At 51.6% G+C, this 14,680-nt stretch overlaps 1 protein-coding gene across 1 annotated transcript; it reads left to right on the forward strand.

The window, feature by feature from the left end:
* The first annotated feature begins 744 nt into the window (after positions 1 to 744).
* Positions 745 to 14,311, forward strand: jakmip3 (Janus kinase and microtubule interacting protein 3). The gene is made up of 23 exons (XM_047033033.1): positions 745 to 784; positions 2,835 to 3,070; positions 4,092 to 4,577; positions 5,184 to 5,378; positions 6,610 to 6,723; positions 7,446 to 7,592; positions 7,979 to 8,110; positions 8,555 to 8,590; positions 8,879 to 8,950; positions 9,486 to 9,596; positions 9,857 to 9,985; positions 10,226 to 10,309; positions 10,476 to 10,538; positions 10,663 to 10,761; positions 10,909 to 11,007; positions 11,493 to 11,546; positions 11,884 to 11,949; positions 12,081 to 12,149; positions 12,314 to 12,391; positions 12,854 to 13,057; positions 13,397 to 13,462; positions 13,693 to 13,735; positions 13,821 to 14,311. The coding sequence occupies exons 2-23, from the start codon at positions 2,936 to 2,938 to the stop codon at positions 13,991 to 13,993; spliced, it is 2,655 nt and encodes an 884-aa protein (XP_046888989.1). The 5' UTR covers positions 745 to 784; positions 2,835 to 2,935; the 3' UTR covers positions 13,994 to 14,311.
* The last annotated feature ends 369 nt before the right edge of the window (positions 14,312 to 14,680 follow it).

The following is a 14,680-nucleotide window of genomic DNA, read 5'->3' on the forward strand; positions in this document are numbered from 1 at the left end:
TCTTTTTGTACATGAAGGTACAGAACATTTTCCAAATGGCATAGTAACATCGTAATCAAAAATGTACATTTTATAATACAGAACGGATTACAAGGGAAGTGAAAAGGAAACAAACAAAAACTAATAATATATGACATCAATTAAATAAAATAACACATAAGGGGAAGTTCAGTTCAATTATGGTTCGTTGACATTGTGGGAAAGTACTTTCGCGTCCTACAATTATTGTGCTCATGGAGGCACTAGGCACTGTGAAAGATGAGGCTGGTTGGAAAGTTTACAGGCCTCGGGTTATTTAGGGCATATTCTTCGTACATTAAGTCTACTTAAATCAGGAGCCAATTTTAAATCAACTGCAGTAGCTTTTTAATATCAATGGCCACGTTTAGACTCATACGGCGGCCCTGCGCGTGTATATCTATGTGTCTGTCTCTGTGTTTAGTGTCTGTATTTTTGTTACTGTCCGTCTGTGTCCGTAGTGTGTGTGAGCGCGCACGAGCGCGTGTGTGTATGACGCAGTATGAGGACATGGGTGGCTGGTAGTGTGTTCGTTTGTCCACTAGGGGAGCCCGTGTAGACAGCAGAGAACCTCGCTGGGTGAACAGGGAGCAGCCACGTTGCCTCACATCCGCACGCACGGCTCTTGACTCGGGGAAGCAGAGGCACGCACGCATGTGTGTGTGTCGTGTACGCGGGCTCATGCAGCGTCCTCCACCTCCTCCTCTGCTCCCTCTCTCCTGCCGGGCTTGATCCTGTCTTCAGCAGGGAGGGGGGTGTGTTCACGGTAAGCCCACCATCTCCTCCTCTCCTCCTCATTTCCTCTCCATCCCTCTTTTCCTCTCCGCTTCTCCATCCTTCCTTTTTGCGCTCGCTCCCATCCTTCCTGCTCTCCTTCCGTCTGCTCGCTGCTGTTTTGATGATTCATCCTGCCAGGCCTGCCGTTTCCCGGGCTAGTGGGTGCATGCCGTGATGTTCCCAGCCAGGGCTGGGCGCAGCGGCAATGTTGTTACTTCAGGCTGAGGCTGCAGGACCAGTATTACTGGGTAGGAGGAGGTGCACCAGGACTCCTGTCCAGGAGCAGGATTACGGGGTTTGAAGGAGGTGCACCAGGAGCAGTATTACGGGGTTTGAAGGAGGTGCACCAGGAGCAGTATTACGGGGTTTGAAGGAGGTGCACCAGGAGCAGTATTACGGGGTTTGAAGGAGGTGCACCAGGAGCAGTATTACGGGGTTTGAAGGAGGTGCACCAGGAGCAGTATTACGGGGTTTGAAGGAGGTGCACCAGGACCAGTATTACGGGGTTTGAAGGAGGTGCACCAGGACCAGTATTACTGGGTTTGGAGGAGGTGCACCAGGAGCAGTATTAACAGGTTAGGAGGAGGTGCAGCAGGAGCAGTATTGCTGGCTCAGGAGGTGCACCAGGAGCAGTATTACTGGGATAAGAGGAGGTGCAGTGAATGATCTGTCTGGTGGGAGCTGTATTGTCAGAGGGAGCGTGGGGTAGGGGTGCGAGGAAGGTAGAAGAGGAGGATGTGAGGATGAGTGTGAGGATGGGAGGACATGTGGGTGACAGGACGTGAGGATGGAGAGTTTGTGGATGGATACTATTCAGCATAGAGCTGCACAGACAGACTGACAGGTTGGACCATGTTTACAAGGTTAGTGTTGTGGAAGGGTGGGTGGTTCTGCAAAGACTGTATCGGTGTGTCCGACTACGGGAGCTGTTTATGGCCGCTAATCTGACTGGTGTGAATGTTATTGAATAGACCTCTAGTCTGCTGACAGGTGTAATGTACGTGAGCGTGAGTGTGTGTGTGTGTGTGTGTGAGGGCTTAGCTGTAAGTTACGGTGGTCGATATAAACAACAGCAGCTGCAGCACCTCTCGTCTAAACAACATGGAGTCAGTACTGCCTGTGTCTGCCTCCATACACACACACACACACACACACCATGATGTCAGTACTGGCCCGTGGAAGAACAAGCCTGTCATTTGTGTGCTAGCCTGGACCTACCACACTCTGAGACCTCCACTGTGTACCAGTGTGCATGGATGAGGTTCCTCTCTCTTGCACTGCTGATCCTGGAGACAGGTGGACATGTCCTCCAGAGTAGAGGCAGTGGGACATGTGTAGGACTAAGGTCATGAGGCAGTGGGGCTAAGTACAGGAGAGGTAGGGTGTGTTATGTGGTCTTGAGGCAGTGGGATATGTGTAGGACTATGTACGGTACAAAATGAAGTATTCAGTATGGGTAGAATGTTCCAGGGTTTTGCTTGGAATGTAGGCTGAGCACCTGGTGTGCTGTGATTTGTCATCGCTGGTGAGGTTGGCGTGTGGTGATCCATATTGGTGATCAAAATTAGACCAATGAAGAGGCTTTGTGCATGTTTGTGTCTTTCGGTGTCTAAAGAAGTCTAATAAAGGCCACTGGGACTGTGGAACATGGATCAGTTTGGGGACTGCCGTGTGTCCCTATTTACTACAACAACTATGTATTTATTGATCGGGAGCTCTTTTGGTAGATTCTGAAATCTATTCATTTGGTTGATTCCATTGCTTTGTCATGTCATTCTTACGTTGTTGAAGGGGGTTGGGATGCTATTGTTGATATTGCTGTGTGTTGGTATGTTATTTATGTTGTGTGTTTGTACTGTTGTTGTTGTCGACATTGCAGTGTGTTGTTACACTGTTGTTGTTTATGTTGTTGTATGTGTGTATGTTGTTGTGGACATTGCTGTATGTTCTCATTCTTATAGTTGTTGACGCTGCTGGGTGTTATTTAATGTTGTTGTTGTTGACATAACTGTGTTGTTATATTGTTGTTGACGTTGCAGGTGTCAGAGGCGATGGAGCAGGAGCTGAGGTGGTGAAGGAGTACAAGGGCTGACACCAGTGAAGCTCAGGCTGTTCCCGTGGGGTCAGGGGTCACCTCACCATGTCTAAGAAGGGACCTGGGGGTCGAGGCAGATCGGAGAAGGTTGACGCCATGGCAACACTCCAATCCGCCAACGAAGAGCTGAGGGCTAAACTGACGGACATCCAGATTGAACTGCAGCAGGAGAAGACCAGGGCGAGTACACCACCTACACTAGAGCACAGTAGAGACCACCTACACTAGAGCACAGTAGAGACCACCTACAGTACAGTAGAGACCACCTACACTACAGTACAGTAGAGACCACCTACACTACAGTACAGTAGAGACCACCTATACTAGAGTAGAGACCACCTAGACTAGTGCACAGTAGAGACCACCTACACTAGAGTAGAGACCACCTACACTAGAGCACAGTAGAGACCACCTACACTACAGTAGAGACCACCTACACTAGAGTAGAGACCACCTACACTAGAGCACAGTAGAGACCACCTACACTAGAGTAGAGACCACCTACACTAGAGCACAGTAGAGACCACCTACACTACAGTACAGTAGAGACCACCTACACTAGAGCACAGTAGAGACCACCTACACTAGAGTAGAGACCACCTACACTAGAGCACAGTAGAGACCACCTACACTACAGTAGAGACCACCTACACTAGAGCACAGTAGAGACCACCTACACTAGAGCACAGTAGAGACCACCTACACTAGAGTAGAGACCACCTACACTAGAGCACAGTAGAGACCACCTACACTAGAGTAGAGACCACCTACACTAGAGCACAGTAGAGACCACCTACACTACAGTACAATAGAGACTACCTGCACAACAGTACAGTAGAGACTACCTACACTAGAGCACAGTAGAGTCCACCAACACTACAGTACAGTAGAGACCACCTAAACTTAAATAAAGTATAGTAATACTTCACCTAGAGTAACTTCAGTAAATTGTCTGGTATAATGCTAGCTGTAATTTGAAAGATACATGGAACAGTGCTGAGACCAACACAACTCTAGATTCAATCACTGAAATCACAAAATTAACATGTGTTACGCAACATGTCCTGGTCCTGGCCCTGGCCCTGGTCCTAGTCCTAGTCCTGGTCCTAGTCCTGGCCTTGGCCCTGGCCCTGGCCCTGGCCCTGGCCCTGGCCCTGGCCCTGGTCTAACCCCTACCTGCCGTGGTCCCTGTCTTCCCCAGGTGAGCCGTCTGGAGCGTGAGAAGAGCCAGGAGGTGCGCCACGAGCAGAACCGCTCCACGGTGGCCGCCACGGAGCTGCGCGCCAAGCTCCATGAGGAGAAGCTCAAGGAGGTCCACGCCGTCCGCGAGTCGTTGCTGCGGCAACACGAGAGCGAGCTGCTGCGCGTCATCAAGGTGAAGGACGGCGAGATCGTGAGGCTGCAGGGGCTGGTGGGCGCGCTGCGCGACGGCGCCTCCGACAAGGAGAAGACGGCGCTAGTGCTGGAGGCGCGGGAGGAGGCGCGGCGGAGCTACGACGGGGAGAGGAGCCGGATGCAGCAGGAGCTCCTGGAGATGAAGGGGGCGCGGCGGCACATGGAAGAGTCCCTGACCGTGGCCCTGCAGGCCGACAAGACCAAGGCGGCAGAGATCCGCAGCGTCCACCACTTCCACCAGGAGGAGATCACGCGCATCAAGAAGGAGTGTGAGAGGGAGATCCGCCGGCTGGTGAGACCCCACGCTGCTGTCTCTCTGTCCCCCCCCCCTCCCCCCCTCTCAGGCCCAACCAGTCCACACACATGCGGACCAAATCACACCTTACGACATCGCACATAGGCACACACACACACATTACTCGCGTCCGTTTTGACACGCGCACACATGCCTTATTGTGTCAGGCTTTCTGTTTAAAAGCAGAGGAACATGAAGGTGAGAGGGAGGAGGAGGGGGGAGAAGAGGAGGAGGGGGAGTAGAGGAGGAAGGGTGGGCTGTGGGGGGGAGAGAGGGATGCGAGCAAGAGGAAAGAAACGACGGCGGTGGAAAGAACCCCGTCAGGGAAAGCACGCCAGGGAGACCATTCGGATGAGCTCATCGATAAGACGGGGCGGGATTCACAGTTAGCCGGGTTCCCATGGTAACAAGGCAGCTGGGCAAGCGGACCTGTGCCCACACAGCAGTGTGGATCTCTGTGCGTGTACCTGTGTGTGTATGTGTGTGTGTGTGTATGTGTCTCCTTACTTGTGCGTCGCGTCCTTGCATCTGTGTTTGTCCCCTGCGTTTGCGTGCATGTGTGCGTGCGTGGGCGGTTGGTGTGTATGTGTGTGTGTCCTGTAGATGGATGAGATTAAGGTGAAAGACAGAGCAGTGTGTGTGCTGGACAAGGCGTTGGGGCTGCAGGCGGGCCACTCGCAGAGGCTCCAGCTGCAGAAGCAGGCGGTGGAGCAGCAGCTAGCCCAGCTCCGAGACACGGACAGGGGCCTGCAGAGCCCCAGAGCTGGCCAGGCCTCAGCAGAGCACCCCAACAGCCCCGTAAGAACATCACCCTCCTCCCTCCTCCTCCTGCCACGAATGATACCGAACTGTAGCTAGGTCCTAGTAGCCTACAGTTGCTTCTGCCTCCCTCCCTTCTTCCTCTCTCCCTCCCTGCCTCCTTTCTTTATTTCTGCCTGCCTCCCTCCATCCCTTCTTCCTTCCTTCCTCCCTCCATTCTCCTACATCCCTCCCCTTCCTCCTCCCTCCCTCCCTCGTCCGCACTCCCATCTTCCTCCCATGCCCACAGTACAGTCGCTTCTCCCTCTCTCCCTGAGTTTCTGCCTCCGGCCCTGCCTCCCTCCCTCCATTCTCCCTCCCTCCAACTTCCTTCCTGGCATTCTCCCTCCCTCCCTTTTCTTCTTCCCTCGCTCCCTTCCTTCCTCTGCCCGACCAGGGAGGAAGTGGTAGTCCAGCTAGCCAAGTGTAGCCAGAGGGCAGTGGTCTTTGCAGGTCACTGTTGTAGGACACGTCTGCTGTACAACCCCTGACTGTTGAGTTGCATTTGTCTTTTTTTCATGCACGCTGTTGGTTTCGGTCAAAACTGAGCATGACATGTTTTGCTTTGATGATGGGTGAGGGAGTGCCTGAAACCGCCCAATCACAGCCTGAGTTGTTTGTGTTTTCTCCAATCGCAGCCATTGGTGTTGGATGGTTTCTGTCTGCCTACTTTGTGTGCTGGCGTTGTGTGCCCTCTCTGTGGAACTAGTAGACTAGACCAGACCTGGAACCAGACGAGACGTTCAGCATGTAGCTCTCCTCTCAGCTCCACTCTACCCTCCTCCTAAACCAGGACACACACACAACCGTACCGACACACACAGACACACACACACACACACACAGAACCATAAAGAATCCACATGCAAGACAGTGAAGGACAGACACACACTGGAAAGTAGAGCAGAAACACACACAGGAAGTGCAAGTCCCCACACATGCATGCATACACAAACACACCTGGCTCTCATTTGCATGGCACTGGATGAAATGAATGCTGCCGCGGTTCTTTGTTCATTGTGAACGCGTCTGCTTGAATGTGCTCATATTCTTATGTATTTGAATCAAGTCTGCGATCTCTTGGTGCCTTAATTGGTAGGTCTCTGTGTATGCTGTGTATGAATCCGATCTATACTGGGCTATGGTAGGTTCTGGTAGGTTAGAGGAGGTGTGTGGTAGGTGTTTGGGAAGCAGCTCCCTGCTGATGTAGGAACGGTTTGTGTCGGAGCAGCAGTTGGATGACAAGGACGTGCGGCGTTTCCAGCTGAAGATCGCCGAGCTGAGTGCCATCACCCGCAAGCTGGAGGACCGCAATGCCCTGCTGTCTGAAGAACGCAACGAGCTGGTGAGGACTGCTGTGTGTGTGTGTGCGTGTGTGTGCGTGTGTGTGTGTGTGTGTGTGTGCGTGTACATTATTGTTGAGTTTTTTTTTCTCTTTCCTCTTACTGCACCTAATTCCTCGGTTCATGACTTCAATAGACCGTAGGAATGACCCTGCCGTTGTGAAAGAAAATTATTCTGGGGGGAACATGCCCCCAGACCCACCTAGTTTTGCTGGTTCACAGGAAAAATAATAGTTTTATCTAGGGGCTTAGTCCGCCCAAAAGTGGGAACCTAGATTCGCCCCTGGAGATATCAAGGTCCAGTATTCTTAACTACATTTTAAGACTCCATACTACAAGACCCTCCGCAACCTCTCCGTCAGGAGCACATGACTCTAGAACATTCTCTAATGTGTTTTGGAAAAAAACCCACATCAGCATTTTCACCGTTACAGTAAGACCTCCCTTCTTTCCCAGGTACACTGTATCATTAAATCAGAAGTCAGCCTTCCCTGTCTGCCAACAGAATACCAACTCCACCTCACAACTCTCTCCCCCCTCCACAGAATTACCTTCTGGTCTTCAACATGCCTTTAAACGACCATGCTTCTACCCCAGCTTGCTCTGACTCTGACTAAAATCAGGTCTTGGAGCCACTGTCAATCCTTTCTGACCCCGGTTGTGTGTATGTGCATGTCTGTGTCTGTGTATGTATGTGCATGTCTGTGTGTGTGTGTGTGTACAGCTGAAGCGTCTGAGAGAGACAGAGAGCCAGTTCATGCCCCTGCTGGACAAGAACAAGAGACTGAGCAGGAAGAATGAGGAGCTGGCTCACGCCCTGCACCGCATGGAGAACAAGCTGCGCTTCGTCACCCAGGAGAACATGGAGATGGTACGACCCCTGAGCCCCCTGAGCCACCGACCCTCAGCCTGAACCAAAACAACGTTTTTCCACCTGGAAAAAATAGAAGTTAAAGTGTAGAGGCCCTACACTTTCAACCCTTTCACCGAGGCAGATTGGATTATATGTTTGGGTTTAACCCTTTAATCTCTTGGCATGGTAGATTACAAGTTTATACACGTTCAACCCTTTAATCCCCAGACCGATTGAGTGCATACCTGTCTAACCCTTTAATCCATAGACAGATTGAATGATATGTTCTCCGTGGTTAACCCTTTCCTCTCTTGACTGTGTAGACAAGTTTCAACACGTTTAGCCCTTTAAACCCTAGACAGATTATGTTGGTGTGATTCCATGTTTGACCCTTTCCTCTCCAGAGGGAGAAGGCTGGGACCATCCGCAGACCCAGCTCTCTGAACGACCTGGACCAGAGCCAGGAGGAGAGGGAGATAGAGTTCCTCCGACTGCAGGTGCTGGAGCAGCAGAACATCATCGACGACCTGTCAAAGGTATCACCATGACTCTCTCTCTGTGTCTGTTCCTCTCTCTGTCTCTCTCTCTCTCTTTCTCTCTGTCTCTCTATCTCTGTCTATGTTCCTCTCTCTCTCGCTCTTTCTCTCTGTCTCTGTTCCTCTCTCTCTCGCTCTCTCTCTCTCTCTCGCTCTCTTTCTGTCTCTGTCGATCACTTTCTGTCAGTCTCTCCCTTTCTCTGTCTCTCCCCCTCTCTGTCTCTCCCTCTGTCTCTTTGTCTCTTTCTTTCTATCTCTTTCTCGTTCTGTGTCTTTCACTCACACCCCCTCCTCCCCTCTCTCTTGATGTCTTAGTTGTTCACTGCCAGACAAGCTCTCTCTCTGTTACTGATTTGCTCTCTCTGTCATCTTGTCAGGTTCATTACCGTTATACAGGGCTGTTTAGTTTGTGTGTCTGTGAATCTGTTTGTGATTGATTTCCAGGCACTGGAAACAGCTGGCTATGTGAAAACGGTCATTGTAAGTTGGATCTCTTTGTCTCCAAGCTCAGTGCAGAAACACACTCTCTGGAAAGTTTGACTTGAATTATGTATTATGTCATGCATATGAACTGCTGCATTGATGAATAATCATGAGCTTATCTTTGTGTCCTCTTGTCATTCCACATATTCCTTTGTGGTTTTCTCCCTCCCTCCCTTTCTTTCTTTCTTTCTTTCTTCATTCCTTTCTTTCTTTTTTCCTTTCTATCTTCTTCGTTTCCTTCTTTTTTTCCTCCCTCCTGCCTCCCTCTGTGCTGCTGTGCTCCAGGAGAGAGACATGTTATTGAGGTACAGACGGCAGGACTCTGGCCGCAGGAAGAAAGGCTTCCGAGCCTGTAAGGTGGGAGCTCACAGTAGACACACAGTAGAAACACAGGGAAACGACATTTAAACCACAGGAGACCCCAGTAGAAACCCAGCAGAACCACAGTAGAAACTCAGCAGAAATACATTAGAAACCCAGCAGAAACACATTAGAAATCACAACAGAAGAGTAGACAGTAGAAACACACACAGTGGAAAGAAACTATTCAACTAATATGAACAGGTGTTACAGAGTCAGATGTGTGTCTGACCTGGGTGTGTCTGACCTGGGGGGTGTCTGACCTGGGGGGTGTCTGACCTGGGGGGTGTCTGACCTGGGGTGTGTCTGACCTGGGGGGTGTCTGACCTGGGGGGTGTCTGACCTGGGTGTGTCTCACCTGGGTGTGTCTGACCTGGGCTGTGTCTGACCTGGGGGGTGTCTGACCTGGGGGGTGTCTGACCTGGGTGTGTCTGACCTGGGTGTGTCTGACCTGGGGGGTGTCTGACCTGGGGGGTGTCTGACCTGGGGGGTGTCTGACCTGGGTGTGTCTGACCTGGGCTGTGTCTCCTAGCAGCCAGTGATCGAGACGTTCTTCGGTTATGACGAGGAAGCGTCTGTGGACTCTGACGGCTCGTCCGTCTCTGTCCACACCCCCTGCACCCCGGATGAGGACCCCGAGGAGGTGAGGAAGACGACCGCCTGACCTCTGACCTCCTGCCTCTATCACCCTCAAACCCCTCAACCCTGGTGCTGATGTGCATGTGTTTGTATATGTGTGTGTACGTCTGTGTGTATGTGCGTCTGTGTGCGTCTATATGTCAATGCGTCTGTGTATGTGTGTGTGCCTGTGCGTGCCTCTGTAAGTGTGTCTGTAGGTGTGTGTGTGTGTCTGTGTGTGTGTGTATGTGTGTGTAAAGGCATGTGTGTGTGTGTGTGCTGCAGGGTATGGTGCGTGAGGAGACCGAGTTGAGGTTTCGTCAGCTGACCATGGAGTACCAGGCTCTGCAGAGGGCCTACGCTCTGCTGCAGGAGCAGGTCGGGGGCACCTTCGACGCCGAGAAGGAGCTGAAGGTGAGGACCTGTCTGACTGCCTGTCTGCCTGTCTGTCTGTCTGTCTGCCTGTCTGCCTGTCTGACTACCTGTCTGACTGCCTGTCTGCCTGTCTGCCTGTCTGCCTGTCTGACTGCCTGTCTGCCTGTCTGACTGCCTGTCTGACTGCTTGTCTGTATGTCTGCCTGTCTGACTGTCTGTCTGTCTGTCTGTCTGTCTGTCTGTCTGTCTGTCTCTGATCATGTCTCCTCTACTCTCCAGATCAGGGAACAGCTCCACGCACAGCTGCTGCGCTATCAAACCAGGATACAGGACCTGGAATGTTCTCTCTCTCAGCAAGGCCTGGTCAGACCACACACACACACACACAAAAACACACATAAACACACACAAACACACACACATGTACACACCCAGACACAGGCAAACACACCACAAACATACACACAAACCGCATGTACATACAGCTCACACATAAACACAGGTCAGGTATTCTAAGTTGTGTCTGCAGGATGTAAAATGGATCGAAGAGAAGCAGGCTTTGTATCAGAGGAACCAGGAACTGGTGGAGAAGGTGAGGAATGGAGATCTCTTGGAATGTCGATCTCTGTGAATGCATCTCCTAACACAAAGAAGATTTGATTGGAAAACCTAAGAGGCTTCGCTTTAACCATGGATACTGTTGCCACGTTGCGCAGGTCAAGAACATTGAAACGGAGGAGTCCCGGCTGAAGAACGACATCCAGGACGCCAGAGACCAGAACGAACTCTTAGAGTTCCGCATCCTGGAACTAGAGGTGACGCATCCCTCTCTTTCACACACACACAAACAGACACACACCCTTCAGACACCCCTCACCCTCACACACCTCCCCCCCAAACACAGTGTGCGTATTGAAGTCGGTGTGTGAGTGTGGCTAGTGACGGTGGTGTGTGTTCTGCAGGAGAGAGAGCGCAGGTCTCCGGGCATCAGTTTCCAGCAGATCCACTTTCCTGAAGGCCTCAGTCCTCTGCAGCTGTACTGTGAGGCAGAGGGAGTCCATGTGAGTCCAGAGCTGCACCCAGCACACTAGACCACTAGACCACTATACACTGCATATTGCACCATACATACTAGACCACTGGACCACTACAGACTGCATACTACACCATACATACTAAACCACTGGACCACTACAGACTGCAAACTACACCATACACACTAGACCACTGGACCACTACACACGGCATACTACACCATACACACTAGACCACTGGACCACTACACACGGCATACTACACCATACATACTAAACCACTGGACCACTACAGACTGCAAACTACACCATACACACTAGACCACTGGACCACTACACACGGCATACTACACCATACACACTAGACCACTGGACCACTACACACGGCATACTACACCATACACATTAGACCACTACACTCTACACCACTATATACCCTCCCCTTGTCCCACCTCCTTCTCACTCTCTCCTCCCTTCCTCCGCCTCTCTCTTTCTCCCCCCTCCTCTTCCAGGACATCATCATCTCTGAGCTGATGAAGAAGTTGGACATTCTGGGGGATAACGCCGTAAGTGTATGTTGCTTTTCATAAGTACATGTGGCACCGTGTATGTGGGTGTATGTGTATTACTGGAACATGGATGTGAATTAACATGGATGTGAATTAATATGGATGTGTACATGTAGACGCACTGGTTGAAAAGACTGTCAAAAGGTACCAAATCAGGCTGAAGGTTACGGATAGACCTTAGAGTTCAGGCTGAAATAAATTACAAAAAAATGAAGAGGTTCCAAATACAACCTTATGGATCTACGGGTTCCTAAATGGTTCCATCTGGAACCTCAGTGGTCAGTGTGTGTTTGATCCTGAACCCCGGTACTTTTCCCATGTGCCCTTGCACCAGAACCTGACCAATGACGAGCAGGTGGTGGTGATCCACGCCAGGACCGTGCTGACCCTGGCTGAGAAGGTAGCTAGCGGCAACGTGTCACCATGCCAACCCTCCCCCTTGGCTCACGCTGTCCCTGCTTGTTGACACACTTGCCGACAAACAATCTCCTCCTTTTAGTGGCTTATCAATAAACTATCTCCTCCTTTCAGTGGCTTGAGTCTATAGAAGTCACCAAGTCAGCTTTGCAACAGAAAATGCTGGACATTGAAAGTGAGAAGGTAATCTGGCTGTTGACTTCCTACTGCATGTGTCTACTTCCTGTTGGTGTTGCTACTTCCTGTATATGGCTGAGCTCCTGTGCAGTCTCCTGATCTGTATTACACAGCCAGTAGAGCTCACATAACCCAGACATAACCGTAGTGTATGTGTCTGTCTTCACCAGCATCTATTTAGTAAGCAGAAAGGCTACTTGGATGAGGAACTGGACTACAGGAAACAGTCGATGGATCAAGCGCATAAGGTGTGACCCCCAACCCTTGACTCCTGACCCTTGACCCCTGAGCCTGATTACTCAAGAGGATCTCTATGCTAAGCGCTGACAACATACAAATTATAAAAAATCTAGCTGGACAGGATATTTCTGCCCTCTGGTGGCCTTACAAAGTCACTGGACTTTTTGCCACCCACTCATTCCTCATCCTCTCTTTCTCCCTCCACCATCTGTACCAATCCTTTCCTCTTTCTTGATGCATTCTTATTCCACCCCACTTCCTCCCTATTGTCCTCCTCCTTTTCCTCTCTCCTTTTCCTCCGCCTTCCCCTTCCTCCCATTCTCCCTCCTCTTCCTCCCCATCCTTCTACCCCCTTCCTCTTCATCATTCCATCATTTCCCCCTCCCTCCTCTCCCTCCCTCCCCCTCCCTCCCCTTCCTCTCCATCCTTCTCCCACCCCCCCACCCCCCACCCCTCCGCCCCCCACCCAGAGGATCCTGGAGCTGGAGGCCATGCTGTTTGACGCCCTGCAGCACGACGCGGGCGCCAAGCTGGCCGCGGGCCTGTCGGAGGAGGAGAGGGAGGGTCTGCGCGGGGCCGTGGAGCAGTGGAAGAGGCAGGTGCTGAGCGAGCTGCGCGAGAAGGACTCCCAGATCCTCCGGGAGCGCATGGACCTGCTGCAGCACGCCCAGAAGGTGGGTCCTGGTCTGGACCACGCTGCCTCCATGACTGCCTACATGTCTGGAGCCTGGCCGCTGTCGATGATGTAGCTCTCTCTCTCTCTCTCTCTCTCTCTCTCTCTCTCTCTCTCTCTCTCTCTCTCTCTGCTGCTGTGTTTGTGGCTCTTTCTCTCTCTCTTTCTCTGTCTCTCTCCTATCTCTCTTTCTCTCTCCTCTATCTCTCTGTCTTTCCCTCTGTGTGTCTGTATCTCTCTCTCTCTTTAGCTCTCTGTCACTCTTTAGCATTCTTTGTAGAGCCATCTCTCGGTGTGTGTCTCTTCAATGGACTAATCTAATATGTGCTGATCCTTACAGAGAATCAAAGAGTTAGAGGAATGGATCGAAGCACAGAAGAGACAGATCAAAGAGCTGGAGGAGAAGGTACATTCCGATAGAACACACTTTCCAGGCAGCGCGACACAGACGAGATGTTAAAATCTCCACAGTGCTGCGATGTGAACCGAAAGCAATTGTGCTTGATCTGAACAACAATCCTGATGAAATCGCTCAGCCCTTTGACCCGTTTTCTTTCTCTTTTTCTCTCTCGTCATTTCCTTTTCGTTTCTGTGCCTCGGTTCAGTTTTTATTTTTATTTCTATTTTTCTCTCTAGCCTTTATCCTGTGGTCGTAGCTGTCCTTGTGAGCTCCTGTCAGGTGGGTGGGCTTAGGGCCTGTCAGAATAGAGATCTTCCAGTACTTTCTCTGAAGGTGTAACCAGCCATCTCACTGTCATCCACAGCTCTCCAGAGATGTCTCGACACTTCCTCCCAGAAGACAGGATGCGACACCACTGTTCTGCCAGCAGTCGCCAGGGACGACCAGCGATGGCGGCCGCCCGCCGGAGGGGGGCTGATGTGTGTGTGTGTGTGTTTTTTCTCCAAGACTGTGGACTGTGTTTCTACTGCAGTGTGACCTCTGTGACCTCTGCCAGGCCTGTGTTGGAGTGCTGTGTGCGTGTGCGTGCGTGTGTCGCGTCTGTCTGTGGAAGACTTCCGTGTACATTCAGGACATCAACGTGTTTTTTTCTCCGTTTTCCCTGCTGAGCAGGTGGTGCTCTGCTTCCCTGTGGAAGCATGACGAACTGAGAGATAGACGTTTCCCCTCCCTTTCTCTCTTCCCCCACTCTCCCTCCCTCCGTCCCGCCGACCCCCCTCCCTGCCGGCAGGCGTCCTCTTCCACCCTCCTTCTCCAGTCTTTCCCGCTCCCTCCCTCCCTCTTTCCTCCCTTCTTCTTCACATCTGTACTTTTCTCCCTCCCTCTCAATCTCTCCCTCTCAGCATTTCCCTTCTCTCTCGATCTCTCCCTCCCTCTCAGCATTTCCCTTTTCTCTCGATCTCAACCTTCGCTCTCAGTCTCTCACTCCCCCTCTCCTCACAGCCCCATGTCCCCCCGCCCCCTCTCTCTCACCCCCTGGTGTTAACCTTGACTGCCCGGGCTGTGACACCCTAACCCCCTTGCTCCCGCTCCCCCCCTCCCCCTGGTGCTGGCTCTGGCTGGCCAGGCTGTAGCCAGGCCGCAGGGACCACCAGCTCCCCGATTGTTTCTCATCCCCACGGCCACCCACTCGGGCTTTACACTCGTCTTTTTGATGTAAAGGGG

Source organism: Hypomesus transpacificus, chromosome 13 (genome assembly GCF_021917145.1).
Source record: "Hypomesus transpacificus isolate Combined female chromosome 13, fHypTra1, whole genome shotgun sequence".
NCBI lineage: Eukaryota > Metazoa > Chordata > Actinopteri > Osmeriformes > Osmeridae > Hypomesus > Hypomesus transpacificus.

Coding starts and splice junctions, on each gene's coding strand:
- jakmip3 (XM_047033033.1), top strand. CDS start 2,936: ATGTCTAAGAAGGGACCTGGGGGTCGAGGCAGATCGGAGAAGGTTGAC. Junction 3,071..4,091: donor TGCAGCAGGAGAAGACCAGG/GCGAGTACACCA, acceptor TGTCTTCCCCAG/GTGAGCCGTCTGGAGCGTGA. Junction 9,597..9,856: donor CGGATGAGGACCCCGAGGAG/GTGAGGAAGACG, acceptor TGTGTGCTGCAG/GGTATGGTGCGTGAGGAGAC.